This window comes from Gallus gallus, chromosome 1 (genome assembly GCF_016699485.2).
Source record: "Gallus gallus isolate bGalGal1 chromosome 1, bGalGal1.mat.broiler.GRCg7b, whole genome shotgun sequence".
Classification (NCBI taxonomy): Eukaryota; Metazoa; Chordata; class Aves; order Galliformes; family Phasianidae; genus Gallus; species Gallus gallus.
The window spans coordinates 60,550,951-60,566,704 of record NC_052532.1 but is presented as its reverse complement, the minus strand read 5'-3'; the positions used below and the strand labels follow the sequence as shown (position 1 = coordinate 60,566,704).

At 40.9% G+C, this 15,754-nt stretch overlaps 1 protein-coding gene across 13 annotated transcripts in view; it reads right to left on the bottom strand.

Moving 5' to 3' along the window:
* The window catches only part of WNK1 (WNK lysine deficient protein kinase 1), a 98,713-nt gene that overhangs the window by 23,023 nt on the left and 59,936 nt on the right, over nucleotides 1-15,754 (bottom strand). For 6 of the 13 annotated variants that reach the window (XM_040650576.2, XM_015286692.4, XM_015286704.4 and 3 more), the window contains exons 9-21: nucleotides 14,868-15,125; nucleotides 12,679-13,107; nucleotides 9,387-9,458; nucleotides 8,605-8,754; nucleotides 7,082-7,555; nucleotides 5,635-5,916; nucleotides 5,449-5,502; nucleotides 4,870-4,961; nucleotides 4,075-4,237; nucleotides 3,485-3,601; nucleotides 1,488-1,661; nucleotides 649-700; nucleotides 342-482 (exon numbers count right to left, since the gene is read on the bottom strand). In XM_040650576.2, coding sequence (XP_040506510.1) covers nucleotides 342-482; nucleotides 649-700; nucleotides 1,488-1,661; nucleotides 3,485-3,601; nucleotides 4,075-4,237; nucleotides 4,870-4,961; nucleotides 5,449-5,502; nucleotides 5,635-5,916; nucleotides 7,082-7,555; nucleotides 8,605-8,754; nucleotides 9,387-9,458; nucleotides 12,679-13,107; nucleotides 14,868-15,125 — 2,458 coding nt within the window. The remainder of the gene's footprint in view (nucleotides 1-341; nucleotides 483-648; nucleotides 701-1,487; nucleotides 1,662-3,484; nucleotides 3,602-4,074; nucleotides 4,238-4,869; nucleotides 4,962-5,448; nucleotides 5,503-5,634; nucleotides 5,917-7,081; nucleotides 7,556-8,604; nucleotides 8,755-9,386; nucleotides 9,459-12,678; nucleotides 13,108-14,867; nucleotides 15,126-15,754) is intronic. The other 7 variants (XM_015286695.4, XM_015286737.4, XM_015286729.4 and 4 more) reach the window with 7 other exon arrangements.

Below are 15,754 nucleotides of genomic sequence, written 5' to 3'. Positions count from 1 at the left end.
CAGTCCATCTTGGAAAATTCATTACAGTACTACCTCCTACTGATAGACTTAGATGAAGTTAACTTCCCAGTGTAATTAAAAAAAGAAAAGATAAATCCAGGCACACATTGAAAATATGGAACTTGAAAGGTTTCAAGAGCTTTGCAGACAGGCCATCAACATTTTTTCCTGGAAGAATTCTACACAGTATCACCCAGATTATCATCACTTCTTATCAGCACAGTCATTTCCCTACTTCCAGGTACTTAAGCGGTGCTTTGGAGCTTGTCAGTCAGGTAAACTAACTTCAGTTTTGAGTAACATTTCTCAGCGTTCAGAATTTAAGAGTTTAGATAACTTACCTACATCTGAAGTTTCTTTTCCTCCAGGAATAGGAGAGGTGAAAAAGCCCTGTTCTTTTAACCGACTTTCAGGGACAGGGCTGACAATAAACCGTCTTCCCGCAGAATGGACAACCTGGGTAAAGGAGCTAGGAGGAACCCCTAAACAGAAAGAAGTAGGACATTCAGTGATACATAGCTGCAACAAAATACATAACCTGCAATATGGAATGTGAACTCCATCATATAAAATAAAAACTTGGCAGCACCCATCCGCTGAAATAGAAAAAGGTAACTGTTGAAAAAAAAATAATCACAAAAGACTTACCTATTCTTTGTGGCATGGAAGATGTAGGATCTGGCTGTTTGAACTCTAATTTCTGTAAAGTAAGATAAAATTTAAAGTTCTATTCTGAAACAGAAACCCACACGATAGTTATTAAAACGCTAGCTTATTGAAATGTGGGCATTTAAGTTAAGCAGTGCCATGGGCTCAAGCACCATTAACAAAGCAGTGGAATTCTGCCTAGGCAAATGTCAGCTATGGTGTTTTATAGACTGTCAGTTCAGTGACCGTCAGTGTAACAAATGGATCTAACCATCTTTTTCTTAACAAGCAGTCCAGCCCATTTCCTTAAATATCCCACAGATAAGTAAATGGATGGTGGATGTTTTGGAGTAGTTTTTGGTAGAAATAAGGCAAGAGATTCTGGAAATATCACCCCTTATGATTCCCAGCAACCAGCTTGAAAACCTTTGTTTTCTAACTGATGCATCCAGTCCTAGTGGCTCACTGAGTAGATGGCCTACAGTCCAGTCTCTTGGGGTTTAGTGAGTGACATCGAATTAGGGATTTTAGTGTCCTCCCTCACAACTTCAAACCCAAGAAGCCTCAGCATTTGAGACTGTCTGCCTAGTGCTCTACTAGGAGATTCAGCAGCTTTAAAAGTGTCAGAACGTGACAAAAAGCAATGGCTTAAGTTATTTAGTTTTCTAAATGCATTTTTTGCTTTCATCCTGATCTGAAGCACAGGCTGTTAATTTTGTTTTTAATAAACATTGGTATTTCTCATGAAAGAAAGTTTCAGTTTCTTGCTAGCACTACACAAAACCATACCACCCAAAACTGAGAATATGATTAGCTAAGGCCATTTGTCTTCTACATACCTGTGACCCTGGAATGAAGCCATCGTCTTTTGTCTGCATACTCTCCAAACCCTGATCACCTTCCGGCTCCACACTTACATCCTCACTCAGCATTTCATCTGCTTTCTCAATGATCTCTCGTACCTGTTCTACAAATGAGTCTCTCTCAGTTGCTAAAATAAACTCATTCTGCACCTGTAAAGAGAACAAAGCAGCAAGATTTTCACTTGTTACAAAGTATTTCAAAACTACCTATTGAATACCCAGTAACCATAATATAACTTGTGTTTTTCCTCCTTTCACTGTTCTTATGCGTAAGATAAAGTTCATGACATCCTGGAGAAAAAACATTTGTTTCTGAAATTATCTCCAGCACTGAAATATTTGTCCTACTTTGCTCTCTGCAGTGGAACAACATTCAGTATCACTGTCATCAGAATGATATTTCAGTCTTTCCCAGCGAAACTCAAGACTTGCAACTTCATTTTACTGTCGTATTTAAAGAAAGAAGTAAATGTAAAAAAAAAATTGAAAATCTTATATTGCAAGATGAATTCTGTGCTACTCTATTTCCACGTCATACTGAACTTCTACTCTATGGAGGCTGTACATCACTAGCTTCCAGAAGGCTGGCTGCTGCAGTACATAAATACAAGCATTATGTTCCCCAGCTGGTAAGAGAAAGTGTGTTCAAGCCTGTCTAGTTTCAATATACTGTATCGCTTTATAAAAATACATCCTGGTGTTTACATCGGAATAAATAAGCTTAAACAAATACACTCAGCATTTATACAACAGTTCTTAGCTTGTCAGCCTAACCCAGGAGCACATTATGCCTCCTGATGAGCATAAAGTTCTAGATTAAGTTGTCTAGTTTTGGTTGCATACTTTAAATGATTTGCTTGCACTTGGGAAGCACTGATCACTTATTTTGTTTGCACTCCTCATCAACTGTCTGTTCTTTTATCAAATATACTGTTTTATTCCCTCATAGGATCAATTTATATATGAGGAAATGTAAGACCTGTATTTTCTCTGTATTTCTAGACACTTCGTTTATTTGACATCTGTCAATACACGTACATAGCCAAGAACCAAATTCTCCCTCTTCTGTGGGAAAGTCTTCCTGTTTTACTAATTTGGTTATTTCTGGAAAAGTATGAATCCAGCACACACCCCCTATTATTCTGCTGTCTCTCCAAGCTAAAAGATAAATACTACCACACAGGTGCCCAAGAAGTTGGGGAAAAGATACTGCTTTGTGTCATTAGGCACTTCCAACCCACTCTCCACCCCACTTCAGCAACACCAAACGATCTCATTTTTGCTCAGATTGTACCAGCTCAGGAATATAATTTTAAATTAAAAAAAGTGTTGGGAGGTTCTATTCCACACTTCATGGTACTCACATTTAAACATATCTATATATGACAAGTTCTTTTCTGTTTTCTGACAATAATCTGTTGAATGGAGAGGTTCCTTTGTTTGTTTTCCTTTGAGAGATGCACTGGCCAGTTTAGCCAAAAGCAGCAGTCACTACTGACTTCCAGAAATCAGAAACAAGTTCCCTCAAGAGGAAATCTTGCTGTTTCAGTTGAGAACAGCAGCAAAAACTCAATGCTTAAACAGAATTGTAAAGACTTAGCAATGTTTTGGTATTAAAAAAAGCAAACAATTTAAGCTGGTGCTTTCAGAAAGTTGTCTGCAGTTTTTCCAAAATATAGATTGTGAAGAAACAAAAGGAGATGTACTTGATAAAAAAAAAAAAAAGAAATGTTAGGATAAAAAATTGACTCAAGTGTTCTGTGTGAACTGAGCATGTAATATTAAGTGTCAATTTTGTATAGTACTCTGTGCAGACAGTATGTAAGCTGTGCTTACATAGCAATTAAGTGAGCACAGAAAAAGAGGAGGCAGGCCATGCTGCACAGAAGGAAGCAAGTGAGAAAATAAGACTGCCTATATTACTACTGTGATTAAGACTGGATTCAATTTTCCATCTCTGAAATCCATCTTACCATAATTGAAGCTATTTCCTCAGGGTTGTCACCATCCAAATCGAATTTGAAAGTAACCATTTTCCGATTGTGTGTCTCTAGCTGGCATTCCACTACCCGGTCACCTTTATTTGAAACCTAAAGCAAAGAAAATAATAGTTCAAATTAAAAGCATAAAAATATAACGTTTGTACTTTAAAGCCCACAGAGAAAGACCAACAGTACTGCTCTAAGTCAAACACATTCTCTTTTTCTCAACTAATAAACAGTACAGCAACATTTTCTGAGGATTTCCCAATTACTCATATGACCAAGCTTACCTTACCCTCACTTTTCTCTAGGGCTCCAAATGCTCCCCTGTTCCTTTCTAGCTTATATGTCACTAGCTTAGCTTTACTAATAAGATAAGCAAACATTCAGAAACAGTACGTGGAATCACTAGAGGCCAAGCAAGCTACCTTTCGCCATCTGAAATGTTACTGAAAGCTCTTAATCATGACTTTCGGAACACTAACACTAGAAGCAGAAGAAATACAGAGGACAGACTGAATGCTCAGAGTGGCAACAGTAGTAAACAGCCACTAAAATTAAAATGAAATAAAACCACTCACATTTAGAATTCTCAGTTTCGGCCTAGCAGTCTTCTCATGGCGAGAGCGACTGCGGACAGACCTCCGCATATGACGCTTGGTAGTCCTCCCTTCATGCCTTCCACTAGAAGCTGGAACATTCTCATTGCCATCACTCATTCCTGAAGCAACATCAGAATGTGCACTAAAAATGAAAACAACTTTATATTAGTACTCATGCAGTCTATATCTGCAACAATATGGTTTACTCTACCAATACCATTCTCTTCAGGGCAGCAGAGAATGCCTGTTAATCACAGAGTAGGGGAGAAGAATCCTGTTAAATGATAAACACAGAACATTCCGAGTTGGAAGAGACCCATCAGGATCACTGAATCCTGGCTCCACAGAGCACCACCCAAAAACCAAACCCTCTGTCTGAGAGCACTGCCCAAATGCTCTTTGAACTCCAGCACTTGGGACCCACTGCCCTCGGCAGCCTGTTCCATGCCCACCACCCTCTGGTAAAGAACCTTTTCCTAACACCCAACCTGCCCCTCCCCTAACAAAGTTACATGCTGCTCCCTTGGGTCCTCTTGCTGTCACACAGAGCAGAGCTCAGTGCTGCCCCTCTGCTCCCTGTGAGGAGCTGCAGCCACCATGAGGCCTTTGAGTCTCTTCTTCTCCGGGCTGAACAAACCAGGGGACCTCAACTGTTCCTCATGTCTTCCCAGACCTGTCTCCATTTTCACAGCCCTCTTCTGGATGCTCTCACATAGTTTTATGTCTATTGCATGAAATTAAAATTCAAATTGGTGAGAAGAAAACCATGCTTACCTATCCATAGAGGAAGCCAAAGGAGTAGACTGAGCAGGCTGCGTTGATGGCAGAGACTCTGAAGGAGCAGTCTGTGAGGCTCCTTGAGTACCCTATGGATAGAAACCTACATCAAGAACTCTAAAGAATTCCATTCCTTTCGAAATCACCCATTAGTCTTTAATCATTCCACTCAAATCAGTTATAAAGCTAAAAGCACTACTTTTTTAGAACTTTGAACAGCTAGCTAGCATCTAGAGAGCTTTAATTTACAAGACTCAAGAGCAAACTGCAGTGAAGCAAATCATCATCCTGGGGAGGGGTGGGCAGAAAATCAGCCATCCTTTCTACTGATGCATGTTGCTACAATTCGCCATGCAGCCACAGTCTTACTAACAGAATGTGCAGAAGGCAAGCCAATGCAGAACACAAAGACAATTGAAATTCTCCCTAGCAACATCAGTGCTGCAGGGAATGGGCAAAATGAGAGAATCTCAAAGGCTATCAGTTGCGGTTTTTCACTGATATGGCAAAATATTCTACAGTACTAGCAAGAAGTGAAGTGTTAACAGGTTTTTTGCCTGTAAGAGGTACACTCACTTCCCAACAGAACAGCCAGTGGCAACAAGGTCCCCACATTGGCATGACATTCTGCTGTAAGAAAAAGGTTATTTGAAACATTAATTTCCATCTGAAGACAAGCATGGAAGGGATTAGTTCCCCACACACATTCACTGTTGTGTAATTCGAAGACTCTAAATGTATTGTTATATTCAACATAGTTACCTCCACAACTGCCTGCTGCGAGGAGGCTGATGAGGCCTGTTGTGTTAAACTCACTGTAGGCTGGGGCACTTGAACCTGTCCTCCTACGTTGCCCATAGGAACTAAAACGCTCTGCTCCACATACGGCTGCACAACAGGAGCAATATAGCCTGGCTGAGTCATTACATCTGTGGGTAAGGGAGGGGACAGTATGGCAGAAGGAATGCTAACAGAAGCCACAGCAGAGGAAGGTGCAACACTTGAGTCCCCTGGGTACTGAGGCGGCAGCCGAGATGGGAAGCCCTGTAACAGAAATGAGGGAGTCAAGTTAGTGAATGCCAGAGCCGATTAGAAAACAGAACAAACTACATATATATATGTATGCCAGTTTCAGGGGCAACTTCTAACTGCTTTCTTTTCCCTTCTGTACTTATTCAAGTGCTTCCAAAGACCATATTCCCACAGAATAGTTGTTGATTTAGAAGCCAAAGCTCAGCTTGCAAGTCACTATGCTTCAACAAGCGAATTACCACTCAAAATTTCAAGACTTAGGCAAAACAATTTTCACCTCCCAACTCTCCCCAGTTGCCTATGGGACTTAATATTTTAAGACCTGAGGCTTGAAATGAGTTTGAAGGATTTTTATGCTGAACTGCTCAGAACATATTATACACCTGTTGCTGATACTCAAGAAGAGTGAACACCTTGCGTTTCTCCTATCCTCTCACCATGAACCAACCCAGGAACCAAGAAGCATGAATTCCTACACAGTTTCTATTCTGCAGCACTCTATGTTATCTCAGTGTAGATATTTCTACGTGGACGTAACTTTACTTTAGAAGAACAACTGTATGCCAAGTCACTATTTTTGTCACTACTCATATTGCCATTGGAGTGATTGCACAAAGTAGCCAAAGTAGTCCTTGCCGATCAGTCTAGCATTTCATAACGTGCATCTGATACTTACTTCTTGTTCAAGATCCATGTCGCCCGACTTACTTCCAGAAAATCAAAGTCCACACCTCCCCACTTCCCTTCCCCAACTTGGAATGAAATACTGACATTGCTGAATACGCTGCCACAGATTATCTTTCCCAAACACAACCTGTATGCATTTTTAAATCACAATGTTTTGGGACTTGGTTTTTTAATTTAATTCAAGTTGGCAGATCTCTTGGATATACAGCTATCCTCCTTTACACAGCAGCTGACCAAAGTCCTGCACTATATTTGTCGTTTTAGACAAACTCCACTGCCAAATGTGAAAAAAAAAATCACAGGGTGACTGGAGGACACTTTTTCTCCTCCCTCCTTAAAAAGGGCTTTTATCACAAAACAGAATTCATTTCCATGGCTTAGTGGCTCTCTTATGAGAAGCGAGTCGGCCCAGGCACACAGTTCTGAGCTGGTACCTTAGAGGAAGAGGTGAGAGTCGGAGGGGAAGAGCTCTGCTGGCTTGCAACAATACCTGGTAAAGAGCATCTCCAGCAGGAAGTGAAGCATCAGCAGCTTGTCCAATGCTGACTGGCAATCCCATGGACTGGACAGCCGGCTGCAGGAGCTGCGGGAGAACCTGGCTGGGCAACTGAGCCACAGGCTGCATCAGCGTGGGAAGCTGGCTAGGGACAACAGTTGATCCTACAGGGACAGCGGTTGCCGCAGCAGATGTTGCCAGCGTGAGCAATGGCTGATTCATGCTGCCTGCCATTGAAATTGGCAGTGACTGGAAACCTGGCTGAGCCACTGACACATGAGGAGCTGCGACGGGCAACTGAGAGACTGAGAACTGGGGAACAATGGAAGTTGGCAAGGGTTGTCCCACGGGCAGAAAGTGAGAACCAATAGGGACTGATGGGGCAACTGAAGGTTGAGGGAGAGAAGGTGCTGCAACAGGTAATTGAGGTTCGCCTTGGATGATCGACACTGGTTGGGAAACAGGAAGCTGGGGAGGTAAAGAAAATAGAGATAGATTTTTCGGTTTTTAAGCAGGGTTGCAGAAAGCAGAATTTTTATGCATTAGTCAAAGAAAGAATTATTCAAGTTATAGCACTCTGTTAAAGTGGGTGGGGAGCACAGTTGGCAGAGTGGCTGGGAAGTTGGCTGGAGTTCCAAAAGGTCCTCACTTCGCAATACTTCCCCTGAAGAACTTCACAAGCTCTTGAAATAGACCCCCACAGAGGGGAAAGAGCAATATTAGAATACCCTAAAGCACTGACTTGTACACAAACAGAATCCAATTCCCCTCAATTCTGTCCCCAGAGCCAAGCCTGCCTTCTTACAGGAAAGAAGTGCAAATGTTTCAGCAAATCTGTCAGCTTTGGGTATGGGGACTAAGGAATGGAGAATGAAAAGCCACTGTGCCAGCATTCAGAGAATGGCAGGGGATATGTCAATTAAAGCCAGCAAATGATGCAACTGGAGAGACAGTTAAGATGAACAAGCAACAAAACAATTTTAAAAACAAAAACAAGGCTCACATGTTCAAGATAGAGATATGAGCCAAAATGAAGTAATACTCAGTAACAGAAGCTTCTTGATCAGGCAGTAAAGGAGAAGAGCTGAGTAAGAAAGATGACAAGAGTGGAGAAGGCAGTCCTTATGGCTCACTACCTAAATGTGAATATGTGTTTTACACACAATGGTGCAGAAGATGTACATTCTATGGGAAGCAGAGAAATGACAAGTTCCTGAAAACGCATTCATAGTAATCCATTCATCAATATGCTTCATGATACTTTCGACTGTTTGAAGACCTTAGAGAATGGAAGTGCTATCCTTCCCTCAAACAAATTACTCATGACTGCCATGCGTGAAAGAAAGTGTTTCCAATACATATTTTCCAGCAAAATTGACAGTTACAGTATCCTGAGAATACTAGTATCTGGATGAATGTTTTGGAACCATTAGAAAAGATGACAAAAGTGAAAGTAGCAGCATATTGAATTTGCCAGGTGTGAAGGATCTTGTACTGGTAAGAAAAACATTGCTTACCTGTGTCCCTGCTGCTGCCTGAGGCATTGGCATAACCTGTGAAGTCTGAGTTTGAGAGACAGTTTGTGTGGGAGTGGCACCAGTAGAAACCGATGGCTGCTGCAACTGGTATTGTCCAGGTTGTTGAGAAGAGGCTGGCTGCTGGGCATTCTACAGCAGGGAAGAGACGCAGAAGCTATTTTTAACACCCCACAGAGGAAGTTTTAAAAGCCTATCTATTTAAGTTTCAACTTTTATTCTCTCCTAAGTGATATCAGTGGATCTTCTGAACATACTGAGTGAATTAATCTTTAGTAACTACTACTTAGTATTACTAATACAACTCCACTATCAGCACCAGGTACTGAAACAGGATTTTAGTTTCAACAGTAAAAACAAGAAAACAGATTCCATATAGGGACTGCAGGCAATTAAGAGAAGATGACGCTGCAGAAGACACTATTTCTAGTTAGAAGAACTCATAAGAATGGGGTCTGACTGTCTAGACAATCTAACTCACAAATCCTGACATGTCTTTCCTTGAATGGCACCTCCAATGCAAACTTAGGTGGGGGCTAGGAAGACAGTCACACAAGAAGCAGCATTGACATGATCCTAAAAATAAATTTCAGAAAGTTAAAATTAATCTCATAGCATGTTAGACTAGGTGAGAACCAGAGGATTCCTCTTTTATCCAAAACTATGGATTGAAGACTGGACAGGGAAAGGCAATTACTCTTTAAGAAGTCATCAAATTCCTATGCTGAAAATATTTTACTCCCAAGTTTAAAAAATGATCATACCTGCTGAGTGTGTTGGGTAGGCTGAGACGGTACCGATGTACTACTTGAAGCTGACTGGCCTTGTACTTGTGTCTATAAGGAAAAAAAGACCAAGTGTCAGCTTAAAAGAAAAATAAAAAACCACACGGCTTCTGCAGCAGGCAGTTAAAGTAATTTCTGCCTGGAATGATCTGCCTGTAATAGGTTTCTAGCTGTTCTTTTTAGACTAGCAGTTTGTTTGGCCAAATCCCACTACAAAACCCAGAACAAAGTAGCGCAAGCTGGAAAAGCACCAAACTCCATTTTAAGTCTTTCAAGAAAACAAAGTCTTTGCATCCCCGATGCCCCTCAAAATGAGACAGATCAGCCTACCAGCCTCTTCCTCTACTGATGATGCGTTAAGAACAGGATGCCTTGGTAAGTATGGTAACTGGAAATACAGGCATTAAAATTTACCTTTACAAGTGTTCTGAACACAGGTAAGTGAAATGGATAAAAGAAGCTAGAAAAAAATAAAGCTGATTATAAAGATCAAAAATATACATACCAATAACAGAACACTCAATACACGTACATGTAACCTGTTTCTTTAGAGAGGCTTATCAAAATCCAAATTAAAAATCATTTCCAGACCAGCTATCAGCCAAGAACTAGATATAGAAGAATGTGGGGGCCACGTTCTAGCTAAGACAAATATCTGAATGAATAAGCACCGAAAAAAAAATGGATGAGTGGCATACAAATGAGTGTGAAAGACGCAAAGGAAAATGGAACGGATTTTCACCACTGTTTTTGTGACCAGCATTCTTTGGTTAGATCTTGGAGACGGTTGGAGACACTAAGCTCCTTGAGCATGCACCACCTGTAAACTAACTGCCTTTTTAAGAAACATCTGGTACATGGGTATCATATCAGGAGTATCTACTAAAATTCATAAATGGTTTGAATATTCAGCTTGCAGAAGCTTATTAGGAAAAAAATTACCTAAAATGTATTCTTTTAATTACAAAAACTTCAAGGAAAGAACACTGTCAATGAAAAGAACCATTTCTTTCCTTTGTTGTTTTAGAAGATTTGAGGCCCTTTTTGGTTAGAATATAAATGTGTCCTAGATCCCATTGAAATAAGCTCTCTTCATATTGATTCAGTTTGAGCCTTTACATTCTGATGTTCCAATGAATTAGGATAAGAGCTTCTGGAACTTACATTCTGTAAAAATAATCTGAATCCTGTATTCTGATTTCCAGATGTATTTTTCACCCATCACAAATCACCTGAAGTTTAGCAAAAGGTGTTTGTGGAGAAACAATCTCCAAGTAACTTCCAAACTTCCTGCACAGCAGTTTCACTCCACGAGTTCTCCTGCACAACAAAATCACTATCTCTTGCATTAGTGATAAAGTTGTTTCAGCTTTAAAAAAAGAACAAACCAAGAAAAAAAAACAAAACCAGCATCCCATACAGAAAGATTTAAGTACTTAATTCTTGGTCTTACCACAATAAAGCAAAAAAGGCTCTCCTTGTTTTAGAGGGATCACAGTGTTGTTTATAGCTTAACAGCTAGAGTATTAGAATCCTTAATTTCAAAAAAAGAAGGAGTAAGAGATGTTTACTTAAAGTAAAGCCTCTCTTTTCACCAAAAAGAAAAAAAGAAAACCATCTTCTCATGAGTTTCAGAATACAAGCACAGATACAATATACACGTACACCACACATTCATGGTGTACAAATGCATTGCTAAATGATATTGGAATGATAACCGCAACGGCATTTACCATACATCAACAGAACAGATCTCCAGCTAAACTTCATGCCTCAGATTTCGCTTTTTAAAAAAGACACCATATTCTAGGCTTATAAGGAAGCAAAGCCTATATCAAGAATCATTTGTGCCACCAGTTTGCTACTCAGCTTGTTTGGTCTCTTTGATAATCCTGCAAGGGCACTTCCAAACCCCTTTACATGTTATATTGCCCTTGATTCCTCTCTTCCTACTTCTTTCCCCCAAGCCTAGGAAAAGCTCTTTCAGCTTTCAAGTCACCAAGTTAACCTGCTGTCCAATGAAATATTATTCATACAAATGTTCAACTTCAAATAACATTCTCATCAAACAGCTGAGGAGCAGGAACAGAAATACAAAGCAAGTTTTAGTATCACTACCAATACAAACTGCATGGTAGATGCATTTCATTAAACCCATTGTTGAAAAGCCAATTTGGTACTTCATCTCTTTCCAAACCAGTGTCTAATCCAAAAGAACACTGAGCATTTGTTATTCTTAACACAGAAGCCATACCAACACATCACCAAAAGCTGAACATAGACTGAGGGGGTTGCTGATCCTTTAATTGCAACCTGTTAAGTTAAAGAGATCCTAGTAGACTACTGACTTAATGTAAAGACATCCCCATGAATGCTAAGATACTTGCTCCACGTGGTTCTAAATGAGAGCAAGGCTCCTCTTTAAGTGCAAAGTATGATTTATAAAAAGCAGAGAAATTCTGGAAGGGTTTGCTCCTGTAACCTGAGGATAGTGTGCAGGTGGTCCTGATGAAAGCGAGGTGGACAAGGCCTGCTGAGTTGAGGCTCCCTGTGGGAAGCAGATGAAGAGCTGCGACTCTTGCAATACCTTCTGAGGCAGCTGAACAATGGGCAATGAGAAGTCTGAACCAAAAGCAGATGGCCCCCCTGTAGGGGGAGGAGACTGGAAATCGCCAGTGTCAGAGGAAGTCAGCTGTGAGGAATCACTGGAGTATTCTGGGCTTCCTTCTGGCCAGCTCCGACTGGCAGAACCCCCTCTGGGACCTGCTAAATCAGGACCAAGATAGTTATAGTGTTCCTCTGTCACGGGCTGAAGCCGACCATGCAACCCTATGCCTTGAGTGGATTCCTCTTGACTGGTCTCCATTGAGCCCCGGCGACTTCTGTAGACCCGCTGGGGTAAAGCCACCCCTTCTGCTGGAGCAGAACTCGGTGTGTGCACATGGAACTCAAAAACACAGCTTGTTCTGCCATCACCACTGTGAGAGAGCACAGCTGGGGCAGAGTGAGGAACAAATACCTGATGGAACGTCATCTGAGCAGGATCTGCACTCAGAGGAGCTGAAACACTGGATAATGGAGAAAGGGGACTCAACCCAGCATCCAGCCTCAGGTTCTGAACATGTCTTGCCAGGAATGCTTGCCCCGACTGATAGTCAAACACAGAGCTTTGTGGAGGACCACCTTGCACATGCTTTGACTCAGAGACCTGTTTCAAATGTTGTTCAGTCACGTGTGAGTTATAAGCTACTTGATCATACTGCTCCGATACCTGTGACGGATAGTGCATGCCCACCAAATATACAGCTTCTGGATGCATTCTGTAGTGAGCATCCTCTGGAGGTGTTGGTCCAGATCTATAGTCACTGTGTACAGGAGCTGGCTCAAACACGGGGTTAACTTGCACATGCAGAGGCTCTCCAGCGACTCTATGAGATGTTGTGCCCAGCATAACCAATGCCTCTGGTGTCCAATTGGTGGGACTACCACCAGGTGGAACTAAACTCTGGCCAGTCTTCAGCAATGGCTGGAAGTGGCAAGTTTGGGCTTCCAAAAATGAAGTGCTCTTGCGGCGCTGAGCAACTGCCACCTTCGGCGGGCAGACAGGTGGTGGTGAGAAAGACACCGGCCGTTCATGAACGGTTGGGAAAAATATCTGTGAATCTGGGAACGTTGGTGTTCCCCCACGCGGATGCTGAGGCTGTATTGACATGAACAAGACAAGTAATTCATACATTAAAAGTGAAAGCACATTAACATGCACAGTTCACTAGGCAGTTCTGTGAAGTAACTTTATAGAATGACTACTCAATTCATGGTCAAAAACATACAATACTTAGGAAAATTAGATGAGTTGTAAATATCCATTAAATACATCCATGGCAGGCATTACTACAAATGGAAACATTTGCTTGTGTTAAAGCTGCTTTTCCAGTCCAACTCCAACCACTCGGTAAATGTGAATATCAGTTTTGCTCCTGACAATGGAATTAAATTTATTGTCATGGGCTATTCACTGTGGTCATTGCTTGAAATCCAATCTAACTCCGGACGTTACTGCCATATGGGCATATAAAAATTCAGAACCTGATAGCAGTAGCAACACAGGGCCTCTAATTCGCATCTGGAAGGTTAAAATGATACGAAAACTTAATACTATCTAATGTAAAAAACACAGTGCTGGTGTTCTGTCAGGAGGGTGCTCTGTACAGTATCCAGAGAGCTAAACAAAAATGCTTTGCAAGACAAGACTGAACCATACCAGCCTACACATGAAAAAATAATGAAAAGAAATCTGATAAAAACGCAGTGTCTTCAGATTCCACCAAATTCAGTCATCCCTTTTGATCCATTTGCGTCATACTCTTTCACATAAGAAATTAGCAGTCACTGAAACAAATCAACTTTTTTTCCTGGACAACAAAACATTCGCAGGTTTGTCAGCGAAGACCTCAAGCGATTCCACTCTTTATGATGTATTACTACAGATAAGGCTCGTCTTAAGATTTCTAGTGAAAATTTCACTGACAAGAGTTCTCCATAAGAATACTGAACAATTCAGCAATGCTGCATCTTTTTTATCTCTGACTACAGTATACTGAAAGAAAGTATCGCTGACACTGAAGGAAAAATTGTAAGAGTCAGCAGCAAACATACTGTCTTGAAGACAAGAGCTACTTTTAACTTTTTCAAATTGCCTTTTGCACATTGTTCCATTTCTTTCCCATCCCTTCTTCCGGAAAAGCAGCAGCAAATTTCCATACTGACCAATAGTAAGAAGGCCCCACTCCAGTACTCCTACAGAACTCTTCCTACATTCTGAAGGTTAGTTCTATATACTTCAATTGCAGATAAAAGTTTCTCACAGCTTATTTTATATAAATAAAAGCCAAAGACTGTAAACAGACTACCTCCTGTCTTGCAAGCTGTCATGCATCTGACCTTTTGAAAAACATGAAAATATGGCTTCTTCCCACCAAGCAAGAGCTTAAGTGGCAACCATGATTAAAATGTAAGACTCAAAAATATTAATACTTTGAATTTCTACTGTCACTACCATAGCAAACTAAAGCTTCTGGAAAACCAGCCATGGCAACTGAAATTTAAAAGCTGGCTGTTTTGTGCAGGGCTTAATTAACATTCAATGCTTGGAAGTTGGAAAATGAAAAACAGTCTTCTGACTTCAGGGGATAAGAACTAGTCTTCCCTTTCACTTCTGTGGTATAACTGAATAATTTTCCTTTGAACTATCCTAAAATACAAAATACGTGGTCAAACACTGATCATGTTTTTAAGTGTACTGCTACTCGATAAACAATAACAGAAAAAAAAAACAAGCTAGCAGCCCAGAAATGAGGAAGAATCATCTTTTCCTTTTCTCAATTTATAAATGCCTGAAGCCCAGGATGTATTTAATGATAACTTATCTTACTGTGCTGGGAGGCAAATGGTAACACATACAGGACTGACAGAGAGGGAGGGCAGGCTGGAGCGTCGATGCTTGCGTGGAGAGGCAGAGTGCATGGGCAGGACACTTTCCAAGGCTTTAGAAAGCTTTTCTGCAAAGGTTTCTTCAGGGACAGTCCGAAGGTAGAAAGGAGAGAGAGGTGCAGACAGCGCTGGTGGTGGGGTGCAAGGAGCACTGAGAGGGATGCAGGACATATAGGGAAGAGCAGGAAGGTGGGGAACACAAACTGACATGCTACGACCACGTTGAGGCTAAAGGAGGAAAACAAAAGTTAAAAATTGAACACTTCAAAAAAAATTAAAAACAAAACCAGCAAAAATTGTAATGATAGAAAAGAAATGCAGACACACAATGATAGGCCCAATACTGACTACTATGTGTGCAAGAAGATATGAGAATGCTGAATGAATGTTGACATACAACAAGAACAGGATACGTGCACCTCTGAGGATTTAAGTTTGCTTTAGGTTACTGAACAGTAAGTGAAGTTCCCTGGTGCCCTTATAAAAGAAGCACGCGGAAGGCAGAAGAGAGAAGAGAGAATATTTTCCTTGGGGCCACCAATGTGGCCCCCAGTATCTGTATTCTCTACCTTTAATAACGTGACAAATAAAAAACCTTAAGTTATTGATGGCCTTTCATTCATTCTTTGTTTAGTGAGTGCATATGTGCTTACACCTATCGTCTCACCAGTCTTTCTGCTTTGGCAACTCCCTGAATCAAGTGAACTAAGAGTTTTCAGCTGGTTCTTTACTAATAAAACGTAACCTAAAAATTTTAGCATTACACAACCTACAAAAGAGTTGTGGAAAAAGATGTTTGAATACATGGAAAATTTAGTTAGATTAGCCTTAGACAAGCATTTTCCAGACACTGGGCC